This window comes from Euwallacea fornicatus, chromosome 21, assembly GCF_040115645.1.
Source record: "Euwallacea fornicatus isolate EFF26 chromosome 21, ASM4011564v1, whole genome shotgun sequence".
NCBI lineage: Eukaryota > Metazoa > Arthropoda > Insecta > Coleoptera > Curculionidae > Euwallacea > Euwallacea fornicatus.
In genome coordinates, this window is record NC_089561.1 from 1,124,839 (window position 1) to 1,137,689 (window position 12,851).

General features: G+C 41.5%; 1 protein-coding gene and 1 long non-coding RNA gene across 15 annotated transcripts in view; both read right to left on the reverse strand.

Moving 5' to 3' along the window:
- Positions 1–1,716: 1,716 nt before the first annotated feature.
- Positions 1,717–2,826, reverse strand: LOC136345715 (uncharacterized). Its single transcript, XR_010733199.1, has 5 exons — positions 2,707–2,826; positions 2,361–2,568; positions 2,238–2,281; positions 1,983–2,180; positions 1,717–1,861 (listed from the first exon to the last, which is right to left on the reverse strand). It is a non-coding gene; the product is annotated as an uncharacterized lncRNA (long non-coding RNA).
- A 1,936-nt stretch (positions 2,827–4,762) lies between these two features.
- The window catches only part of Antp (Antennapedia), a 123,497-nt gene continuing 115,408 nt past the window's right edge, over positions 4,763–12,851 (reverse strand). For all 14 annotated transcript variants that reach the window (XM_066294800.1, XM_066294797.1, XM_066294798.1 and 11 more), the window contains one exon: positions 4,763–7,480. In XM_066294800.1, the coding sequence (XP_066150897.1) occupies positions 7,230–7,480 (251 nt within the window). In that variant the 3' untranslated portion in view covers positions 4,763–7,229. The remainder of the gene's footprint in view (positions 7,481–12,851) is intronic.

Here is a 12,851-nt window from a genome sequence, read left to right on the forward strand (position 1 = left end):
TCAAACCAAGCATAACCAATCTGAAAGTGGTGGGTACTTAAGAAGCTTCGCAGCCAACCCACCGCCAACCACTTTGGTATTGCTGCTCCTGATGGTATCGATGGGCCGGCCCTTATGTAGAAAGCTCGCTAATTTTCTCCTTTTAAAAGCCTCGAGGTACCTGAGGAACCTGTTGGTAATTGCGCCTTCGCGAAACCGGACGGTATCTGATGGTTCTTAATCAGCCCTCTTCTTGACGCGAACGGTGATGATAGAAACTCGGTACTTGGATTCTCCATAGGTGAACCAGTCTTTTGCGGGGGAGCTCGGTAGCTTGATTATTTAAACATATTGCATGATTACGGTCATTTGTGTCCTCTCATCAGGCGATAAAAGAGCGCTTCGCCCAACATGGATGAGATTTAAAATAATGATTCCTCGTTTGTTAAAAAAGAAAAAAGCGCTTGACACGACAATTTGGTGGAGTTGACCGTTTTGAATCGAACACCCCGCATAGAGTCGAATCGGCGACGTGGGGGACTATTCAAGCAATTCATGGGCTTTTATTGGAATTAGCCGTTCTTAAACACACTGTGTATGCCTAAATCGATGACAAGGGAAAGATAAACGGACAAGCACACTCTAATGAAAATAATATCGTAAGCTAAATCGGGTAACGTGCTTTATCAAAGAGAGACGACGGGATGAGGTGTTGTGTGCAAGAAGAAGACAGAAAGGCAACTTTATTGATTTATGTGCGCCACCCCGGCATTTTCCATAAAGCTGTTTGCGGGCCTGACTGGGATCTTTGAAATATATGGCCGAATAAGTGTTTAGTATGAACAGCTGAGTATCAAGTTTTCATTGTGGGTTTATTGAGTCTCTTTTCGAACGCGACAGCGCTGAGAGGATGAATTATGGAAACGATAAAGACGCGATAAGAAAAAAATTTTAATGCCGGAAAAGAATTGATCCCGGCAATAAAAGCCGCCGTACTTTTCCAGGGCGCTTCTCTTTTCCACCTCCATGTATATATCCTTTGTATGACGATAATCCCCTGCACTGGAAAACAAAGCAAATTCTTTTCTAACCAGCTTAGCAGTCCTGGAACAACTACACACATCTCAAAACCACTTGAATCAAAAGTTATGGGCAATAACAAGTGGCCTCTTAACGTAATCTGGTCGTAAATCACTCAGGGCACAAGCTAGACATCTTCCCTTTCGCTCATCGCCCGCACTGCCCAACGCCACCGACAGAGATGCAACACCGGGGCATACAAAGAGCATAGAGACGACCGGGCCCGCATTCATAAATCCGCAGATGATGATTTAAGATATTGTATTTTTCGCCATTTAATGGAGTGTTTACAAGGTGTTTTCGTGTTTTGTTAATGGTTTCGATGACGGGGAGCTTTGCCGCTGATAATGATGATGAGGACGAATCAATTGTGTTTGAATCAACGCCAAAGTTTTGGAGTTGAGCCTTGAACGTATCGATCAAACTTGCCCTAAAAAAATGTTTTACGAGAAATACATGGAGATCTAATGATGTACAGGCGCTTTGCCACCATCCATCATTATGTCATGCCTGCGTCAAGGCGGAGCGCTCTCCGACGCACTAACCAATAATAAACCCATGACTGGGGCCATCTTGGCATTTCCTTGGCCGATGGTTTACCAATTTCCACGTTCCCGAAGCGGTTGGAAGAGACTGAAAAAAACTCAGGCACTCACAAGTTATATTAATTATTATTAATAATAATACACGTCCGAGCAATAAACAAATTACTACTCCATATTTTACATGCTACACACCGCAATCTGCATGCACCGGCACTCATGGGCACCAATCACGGAAAGGATATCAGCAATTTGAATGTCTGAAAAAGTTTCTTTTACATGCAATACCCAAGTTTACATATTTCAACTAATTTAGATAATAGACTTGGCATTATTCAAGTCTGACACGAGAATCTTGCCTTAGTTCGCAATTTAACTCACCAAGCTGTTTTGGTGTGTCGTGGCCGGAAATAAGGTGTCGTCTGCATGCTTTTTCCTTTATTTTTCTTATTTGGGCTTTTCCCTGCGATATGTGAAATAAAAGCAATAGGTGAAGAGTTGAAGTCGCTGCGAACGAGTGTTTGAACAGTTGTTTCCTGTTCGGGGAGATTAAAGACTGCCAGTTGCTCCTATAGCTCCCTGCAATTTTTCAGATTTTTCGCCTATTTAAATGGAAGACATTAGAGACAGCTTTACCTTTGTTTCGGCCTGGAGTTACGACGGAGGAGCGGCAGGAGCGCCTAAAAAACAATATCAATAATTAGCAACAGCCGGAAAATTTCCCTTTTATTCTCTTTGAGAATAACGGATTGGCCTAACCGTGCGAGGAGTCGCGAGAACGTGATATTTCACTCATCTCTGATCTAAGTATCTGCTGGATACACCGGAAAGACTTTTTGCGTTTGCATGGAGTGCCGGAAAATCCCTGGAGACGGGAAGAATGGGGGAATCCCATGGGGAACATTAGGAACGGTTTCACCTTTATTTTGATTTGGAGTTAGGACGGTGGCGCGGCAGACAGACGTGCCTAAAAAACAATATTAATAATTAGTAACAGTCGGAAAATTCCTTCTGTATTCTCTTTGAGAATAACGTCTCGATCTAGCCGCGATTTTTACTCATCGCTGATCTGAGTATCTGCTGGTCCGACTGAAAAGGATTTTACCTTTTGCATGGAGTATCGACGAGCCCCTAGAGTGTCCCGAGGTCAGCCTTTACCCTTGGTAAAAAAGGGAAAAAAAATCTCCAATTAAGCAAACTCCAAGTTAGTTTCCTGTCTTGTAAAGGAGAAGAAAGAGCTTTTTCGTTTCGTAATCCTACCGGATCATTAATAAACCTTTCCCATATAGGTCTTTATTTGGCCCCAGGAAATGGCTGAGATCATTAGGCGGATCCATTTGAAGAAAAAGTTAACTCCTCCTATCTTCTCGGTTCTGGGGTCTGCATGGATGGCTTACTGAAAATGAAAGGTTCGATACCGGTAGCAATAGTACCGCCCCCCAAGGGTCCTGCGCTGACCCGAATCCCTGAAAGGGGAGCCACAAAGGCCCGAAGTGGAAGGCAAACTCAAAGCCAATAACCCCTATTGGTCTATTGCTTTACTAAAAGTAAGATTTCCTTGTGCCGAATGATACCTGAAAAATGTCTATGTAACTGTCTACTTCGTCCTTAAAATGAAAGGATACAATAGCAATTTTCTCATGAATGAAAATCTCCCAGGTTCTACGCTGGGTAGTAAGGAACCGAGGGTTCGGAATCCCGTCGTCCTTTCCAAGAAAACTCGCTGTGGATTGCGGCTAAAATCTCTGTGATTCCCCCATGGTAATTCATCCTCTCACATGTACTCGCATGTTCAATTTTAATCTTTAGCGACCACGGTCAATTCCACGACTCAGCATTTCTTTTCGAGAGTGATCTGGGACAGTGTGCCCCATTCTACTTCACGAAACAGGAGCCATTCGCATATGAAGTAACTGTCCAGTGTGCTTTTAAAACTTGCAATAAGTCCGTGGAGAATGGACAAAGGGCGTCTCAAATTGAAGCCTTGGGCACATGAGTTTAACCTACTTCAGGATTCCTCAGTTGAACTCTAATTTTCCTTATAATTGGACGCAGACCCGTATTGCTGTTGGTTGGTTAAAAAAATGTACAATTGGGCAATTTAAAAGTCACTTACCTTTGATAATCACTTTTTAGGTGCAAGATTCATTCAACTTGCCGGTTCACACTTCTTAATGATCACGAGTCAAAACTGTTTTAAGTTTACTCGTAAAACGCATCACTCTTAGGAGACTCTTCACTCTCTTCTAGAGCCAATTTTCTTCTGACATATCACTCAATAACCCACAAATTGCTGCTGCACACAACTGTTATTTTCCTTCTGCACAATTACGTAATCAGTCTTAATCGTTCGCTTCCTACGAGGTTGAACAACACAGCCGGCTGTTTGTTTTACCGTTTCTTCCTCACTTCAGTTGGTTTTAGAAAACTCTGAAATTTCTGTGCGATCCTCTCCTCTTATCGCACACATTTGCTCCTAGATCTATAGCCTCTGGAGGCTCAAGCAGGGATTCCATGGGGTCAAATGACCGCTCGCAGTCAACGGGTGAACTCAGTATTCGTTGGTCAGTACTATTTCAGTTGGTTTAAGCACACGCAGGCAACACACCACAAAACTGCAGTTGGTTAATCCACTGAGCTGACATTAACTTGAAATTTGACAAGTCACCGATTTTCCGAATGAACTTTTTTAAGACGGTCCGGAAAGCTTCGGTAAAGTCACTTTCCCACCCCCGTCCTTCCTACTTTGCGATCCCTTTCGCTGTGAAATCGCACTGGGATTCATAGTCGGACACTCGTTTATGTTACTGTTTTGCCAAATCAAATGAAAATTACGAAAAATATCTGAAACGTCGACTAAAATTAGTCCTAAAAACTATGGTATGCGACCGGAAATGTGTTTACTAGGGCCGTTCAAGCTTCCCGGTGGCGCGCTCTGCAAAGCGCTACTTTCCGGTCTTGCAGCGTAATCATGGTCGATTTTTTAAGGAGCCCTCAGGACTGCCAATGTCGGCGAGAGAGTTTACGGACGTAGTGCAAAAAATGCGAGTTTCTGAAAGTTTGCCTTGGTCCAGAACTCCAGTAAAAAAACCGAATTCGGTGAACTCCTCGGGAACGGAGCTCCGAGCGGCAGAACGAAAAGAAAAAAATTTGCAATATCGTTTATTTTATACATATATTAATTATGTATATAAGATGAAATCCACAAGACAAAAATCCAAATATTAAAAGTATTTAGACTCAAAATATAATTTATATGAGGTTAAAATTATATGTATAAATTTATATTACAATAACGTGTCGTCATTTACAAAATTAAAAATAAAACAAATTTTATTCGCAAAAAGAATTAGAGTGACGTAGTAGTATGTAAAACGTATAACTACTTATACTAGAATTATTACACCACAGCACGAATAACTATTATAGTAATCTAATAGAAAATTTACCATACGTTTGTGGAAATGTCTTTAATATAAGTCTTAAAACCACACTTCCACTAAAGCATAGGAAATCGACAATGTTTTACTCAAATAGGTACAAATATACAGCATGTATCGACAAGTAAAAACAACAAAAAAATGCACAGTTCTTCAATTCTTGCGACTTTCAACCCAATAAAAACTGTTTCTATGAATCGCTAATAATTATTGAATTTTGTACATCAACTTTTGTATACTCAAATAAAACCTCTAAGGGCATAGTACGTATACTTGGATTTAGTGACGTAATTTTACGTATTTTGGGTTTCGCTTAATTAACGACTTGGCCTAATTAAATAATTTTCAACGTTTAAAAAATATCTTCTCTTGTATATTCTAAGGGAATTTTGAAATAAGTACGTATGCAAAATGCAATATCAATAATTGAACTTATCAAGTTAGATCTGTAAAAAAGTCACAGGAAAACTTACGTATTTCGAGTATTTCTTTGTATCAACAATATGCTATTAATTATTATTTTTTATACAGGGGGTTTTAGGGGATTTCGAGTTTGGTTCCGTGAACGAGGAAGCTAAGCATTTTACCGTTTAAAACGTTATGTCAAAGGGGGGTATGGAAACTGTCAAAAACGAGCGATCCGCTGGTGAGAATTGGCATAGTCGTAACTATGGACCTATGGGCGTTCAACAAACTGAAGTACTGTAGACGGCAGATTTGCGTCACTCTTCGATCGTTCACTCCGTATTCAGGAGACTTTCTAGCATCAAATATATATCTTTTACCTACTCATCGCTCAAAAACCAACCCACAAAACCCCCAGAACACTTATCCATTACACTAACTTTGGCATGAGAGTGCGTAGTTTAAACATCGTATATTTCATATCCTTTCCGTCCTGACACTATTTACAAGTTTTTTAAAGAATTCCATTTCAACCAAATATACATATAATATATTAATTGAAGAATATCTACAGCTTTTAGGTAATAGATTTCTACTTAGGTTTTAGTACATTGGGTCAAACGAAATTGGACCTTGTTTCCGTTCAGACAATCAGGAAGCGTTTGACTGTTGGTCGCAACCAGTAAATTTGGAATTCGTCCCGAAAGTCTGATAAATGAAAAAAAAAATCAACATTGTATACAGGGTGTCCCATTTAACAAGGTTAGTCTTGGGGATCTATTCGATGTCGGTTAAATTGGGAAAAAGTTGTGTAGGCACGTGCAAGATGAATCTCAGAATGGTCGTTTCTGAGAATCTTGAAAAGCAGCACAGACGCGGTGATCATGTGGTCCATAAACCCACACAGTAAACTTTGCATCCAGGTTTTCGCAACTGATCATTTTCCTGCACCCTGTGCCCATCGAACCGAATGGAAATTAAGTTTAATCCAGGCTAGTATTATTCGGGATGCAAGAGAAGACTTTTTCCGAATTCGATCAACGTCGACCTTACCTTCGACGATTCCCAAGGTCCGCACAACGGTTCGTGGGTTAGTTATATGGGACAGAGTGTATATAGTGATCACAAATCACTAACCAACAAAATACTAATTATTGTACCATTTTGTTTAAAACAATTTGCATCTTATTTCTTCTTCTTCTTGTCTTTGCTGCGCCATTTTTTTACTAAATTGCACATTTCACTGGCCTCTTAATTGTTAATTTTCTTTTAGAGTCCACGCATTTTTCAAAAGTTTTAAAGTAACAACAATTGCTGGTAAAATAGCTCAGGAATTCCACGAGGTCGAGCAACTTTCTGAGGCAATTTCGGGCATATCACACATCGCGGAGCTATTTCACCAGCACGCAAAACTAGGGACTAAAATAATAATATAAAAGTTGTACGGGGCACACATTAGAACCTACTCGAATAAAAAGATCTATGTTTATCTACAATAATAATATAAATAATAAATAAAACTATGTAAAACGCTTCTTCTTTTTAACTTGGAACTAAGTATACACAGAAAAGGAGGTCATTACGGTTGTAAAGTTAATTTGGACGGAACCAGGACTGCAAGCGATGAGTGTCACGCCCCAAATTGCAGCCCGGGCCCCAAGGAGCCAGGACCTGTTCGAACATTATAACATTATCCTTTCCAGAGGCGTATCCTCCAGAAAAACAAAATGCAATGACTACAATGGGTTCATTAGGTACTCTGTTCACTGCTGGGAGATCACTCCTACTGAGGAGAACCTTGAGGACTAATGTCGTCGCCTCCCCCCTCCGAGCCGCCTTCCCCTTTGGTTTTGTTCTCCTTTTTCCACTTCATCCGCCTGTTCTGGAACCAGATTTTTATCTGCCTTTCCGTCAGACACAGGGCGTGCGCTATCTCTATCCTTCTCCGCCTCGTGAGGTACCTGTTGAAGTGAAACTCTTTCTCTAACTCTAACGTTTGGTACCTCGTGTAGGTCTGTCGTCCTCGTTTTCGCTCTGAAATGAAAAAAAGAAAAAGGAACGTGAGAATTCGAAATTGATGAAGTGACGCAATCAAAAACGGTGAATGGCCAAAAAAAAATTGGTTCGTTAACTTATAATTGTGGCCGGCCAATTAACTTCTAAGCGTTTCTCACACCCAGAAACATTTGACCCAGATGCGGCCCCTTGATGGGCAAACTACAACATAAACTATTTCACATCACAAATTTGGGCATGTAGATTGAAATAAGGAGTAAGGTTCGGGTCAGGTGAGTAGGCAGGCTGGGCTTATTTATAAATGTCATACGAAGCTGGTAATCTAAAGCTCGGATCGGGGCACAGGCATTTTGCAGAAACGTTTGTTAATGACCGTATTCTGGAGTTTTTCCCGGCCCATGGCGATTATTCATACGTAACCTCCTTGGAATCTCTCTTCGTATACAGGGGGGTTCACCGTAGGTAAAGTGGTTACGAGAAAAGGGACGCATGATCTTTCTGCGTATATGCAAATATTCACGGGGTGCGCTGTGAATTAAAAAAAAAGTAAAAAAACAATTGCTGACCATCGCGAAATTGATGAAATGTTTAAAAATCCGGCACCCTGTATCTCGGAATCTTAGCGCTTTCGGCCGCACGTTTGCAGGAACTTTCTCTCCTTAAATGCCCTACGAAGTTGTGTCCTGAATTTACGTTAGGAAACACCCTGCATGGGTGGGTGTGTTGCCCCATCGGCATAGAATATGGTCAGCGGTGCCACCACGAGGCCCGAAGCACTCTGTATGTTACATGACTGTGGATATGGATTCTGTCATAACGATTAATCCTGGTGTATGGATGAAGACGTAATCCGTACCTCTCTTTAAATATTCCGGCGCTTCAACATCGCGCTCAAGAACTTCCAGAATTTAGAAAACGTTCAAATGCGACTATTTCGACATGAAAACGTGAAGAACTTTAACTATAAATAATTTCTAGGTTTACACTTCTCGGGGTTTCTGCATCAATCCGGCGATAACTCCGCTCACAAGCAAATTGTTTTCCACCGAAGTTGAAAGACATCTCTGCGGATTTAACACCTTTCAAGAGCTCACATGACCACCCTCGGAGTCAGACAAAACAGGATCAAATAAAGCTTTCAGCTTTTTCAATTTCGGCGTATTTTAAACACCCGTTTTCTGCACACATGTCATGGTGTCACTTTCCTTTGGAGAAGAGACGGAAACGGCCATTCGTCTACGTCAATCCCCCTAACTCCGTTTTCGTGTTGGTTCACCCCCCGAGCGAGCGAGCGAGCGAGCTCGGGGGGCGAAAAGCTCGGGGTGAAAAATAATTGAAGACGCCATCACGATTCGGATGCTGAATACCAACTAATTAATGGCGGAAGCAGTTTTTTTGTTTACCTGGAGATGATCGGAGTTTAAGGGAATTTAAGGTGATTTTTTTATCCTGCAGATGATGCCGCAGCAACAGTAGCGGCAGTGACAGTGAAATAAGCGCAATTATGGCATTTTCCCAAGCCGTGAGAGTTAATTAAAGATAAAAGAAGATCATGGCATGGACCTAATCAGGCTTCATGTCTGTGTAAAGATAAATCAAATTCAAAACGGGCCGTTCGAAAATAATTACACGTCTTGTTCGAGGCTTGGCCGCGTTCATCACGGCGAGCACCATCCGAATCTAATATCGTTAATTAGATAAACGAAAAACCTTTGGGGAATCGGCTGAATTTTAAAAAGAATTCTCTGCTGGCGATATTAATGTGTTGCTCTCGTCCCAGACTTCAAAAGAGAGAGGAGGCGAAAAAAATTAACTCGATTCCACCAGCTTATTTATATTCATTGAAATGAAGACGCCACGGTTACAGGAATTTCGGAAAATGAGCCAGGCTCGAAGGGACTCGTAGTACTGAAGGACTTTTCGTCACATGTACAGGGTGTAAGAAAAAAGCGTCGCGTCACGAAGCGTCACCTTTTCCAATGGGACCATCTGCATTTTTTTCACACGACAGAATCCGCTCTTTATCCTGTGTTGGTTACCAGTTGTTTTTTTCCCCGGGGTGCAGTTGCCCGAAGCTACGGCGCCTCGAGGAGAAATTTTTTAGATATTTGCAGCGCCCCCGTAAAAAAAACTATATCCCCTCCAGTTTGTGTCGAATTTTGACACTTCTAAGATCTCATGCGAGATCCCCGCAGAAGGCGCAAACGCTCATTCGTCCCAAAAGACATACAGGGCGTTCGCAATAACAACTTTAATTTCCACCTTCTCGACTTCGATTGTCTCGATTTTTCCAAATGGATGTGTGTTTTTACGACGCGGGACGATGAAAAATTCAGTTTTTTTCCATCTTGGTATAAAACAAAATCATTTATCTTAAGCGTTAATGGAACGATTAATTATTTCGGGATTCATGCCTATGGCGTGCGTTGCCATGGTTTCGACGTGGGTTGTTGTATGTTGTACGCACAGCTCACAGGAACAAATATTTAGATCGAATCAAGTAAGGTCCGAAGACGCGTAGTTTCCAACGTACAGAGTGTTTAGATTCTTTTTTAAATATTTCAAAAGCGAGTTGGTTTGCATCGAGAGAATGGCCGGAATTTTGAAAATTTCTCGCAAACCACTCATCGTTTGCTTTCCACGTATTTTATATTAATTTTTCTGCATCTACATAAAACTCTAGATTATGGTGCATTGTCAATGTCGTACGACTCTTCAATTTTTTCTGGCCAAAATCGCTAATCGCGGAGATATTTTAGCAGGGAAAAAATGTTTGTCTTCGTGTCCTTCGTCTTTACTAAGAGAAAATTAAATTGACTTCTCCTGAGTAATTTAAAAAAATCGCACCTAGGGGCCCATAGCGGTTTTTTGGTGGGCTCAGGAATGAGCAATTATTTTTTATCTGGAAAACGGCCACTTGAGCAGCAACGCAATAAGAAGCCCTTCTTATCGAGACCTGACGGAATATGGAAAAAACGTATTCGTATTAAAAAAAAAAAAGGTCAGTGGCATGCCGTTTTTCCCGTTGAGAACGTGCCGTTGAGCGGTCGCACGGTCGCCCCTGGTGTAGGTGGAAATGTTCCACCTACTCGAGAACATACGCACTTATCCCGCCATGGCGTGTCCCTAATTTCACGTCCTCATCCCGAACCGTTTAGCTAACTTCGCTGCGTCCAAACGTTTATTTCTATGAGCTCCACGTCCCGCGAAAGCTCATCCACATGCTTATGAAACGCCCCGTACGCACATGGACGGAGATTATCACCAAACCTTCTAGATGTTTCCATTTGGAAGTTACAGATAATTTTTCCATCGATACGCCTTCGTACGGAGAATCCCCGCATATTCTTCGAAGCCTATTAAAATAAGGAAGGGGCCGGCCATGTTGGATACGAAAGGCATTTTTGTTACTAATTAGAAACGCTGTCATGCAAGAAGATTGATGATGGTTTTAGGAACCGAATCTACCATATTGCGGCACCTATAATGAGCTATGGGTTGTTGGGAGGTCGCTGTCTAACAAGAAACAGGTACACCAAATTGAATTTTTTCCGTTTCGGTGTTTAATTGGGTTGGAGTATATACAAGACATAGGTCGCGCTGTAGATAACACTAATGTGGTTTTAAGCGAGTGCTAAATGTTAAAAAGTTGGAAAATGCCAACAAATCTCAATATCTAGTCACGAAAGTGAATAAATTTGCATCGCTAAATATGTTTACTTTTTATATTTCAGCGCTGAGGTAATAAATAAATTATTAACCGTTTTCAGTTTTTAATTTATGAAGAAAAGAAGATAATAAATTAATACGTATCATACCGAGATTTATTACTAACTGTTCAGTCTGTACGTCCCGCAGAGTTGACTGGATAAGCTGGGCAAATTTATGTCTTTGGAAGTTGAACGCGTTTTTTTTCTCCTGCGAGGAATATGTAATTTTTACTGTTATAACAGTGTTCAGGTTATTAATTATGACAGGTATGTTAGATCCAACCAATACGTATTCGAAAAAATACCTGCCTTCTCCAGGGAAAAAGGAAATAATGACCGAACGTCCCTCACACGGGGCTCTAGGCGGTCACAGAGCTTGCATCCGAGATAATGAGCTTATAAATGTGGCATAAATCATTCTATGTTATTCTCTTTTAGAGCGAATTTCGAAACAACCGCCACGTAATAATTACAATTAGTTCAGGTTTAATAAGAAAACTGTCGAAGATTCTTAGCGGTCGAGCTGATTGTGATTGATCGCTGTTAATCTCTCGGCGAATTAACCTTCACGTTTTAAGAAATTACTACCGGCATGTTTGGTCGAAAAAATTCAGTTAAGGTTGGTTTTTGAATGGTTGAGTAATTTGTTCGACTTCGAACGAGTCAGTAAATGCGATTGGTCCAAGTTCGTTAGTCTTTGGAGCATGGGAAAAAGAGGAAGTTTCTGCGCTGCTGAGATTGCTCGCAAAGGAACTTTGCAGTGGGTGTTTATGGCAATAAATAAAGAATAAGTAGAAAATAATAAACGCGAAATGAACGCTGAGAAATAAGTTCCATCGGGGAAACCGCCCGGGTCGACGTCGGCCCAACGTCACGAGTGGGGAGTTAATAATTTTTTTCCCTTAACTCGTGAAAATCCCCTTTTAACTGGAGTTAAGTAGGAGCTCGCGGAACATCTGCGAGTCGTACAGCCACTGAGGTTAATCCCAGAATTCGAAAGTCTACCTGGAGCTACAAACCGCCAAAGAAATTTACAGAATTTTCGAATAACGCGCGCATCGGTATTAAACAATATAGCAGCGGATGCATTATTCAGGAACTGAAGAAATCCACAAGGCCGGATAAACTACGTGGACCCATCGTACACGCCCTAAGAGCGGATAACAAGGCCAAGAGATTTAGGGAGGAGGAGACGCCCTCTAAATGGAGTTGGTGGGAACTTCCGAAACCGAAATATCAGTTTTTGCGAATTTTCCACCTGTACGACGACACCATTTCTGCCCAAAGATTTTAGAAAATCCGCTCTTCAGTGGGACTCTCCTCCGGAGACAAATGCAGTGGTTGAACTGACAAGGGATCACCGAAACGAGATATCGGAAAATACTCCTGCGAAGGGGGGAAAAATCGAAGATACCACCCCACGTAGCTGCGCCAGAGGGAACGTTTCCTTAAGCATCAGCGTGTAGATTTCATCGCTGGATATCGAGATGTGGAAAGCTAATAGTGGCGAAGATTTCGATTAACGAAGGACCTGAGGACTAAAACCCGTCAAATGGGGTGCGACACTGCATTAAGAAGATTTTCGTTTTGGAAGATCTGCCACCTCCAGCAAACCAGTACCTCCGAATCGACCATCGGGCACTCCCCGTCTTCCATCCGTCCCCGAAAATGACAATTTT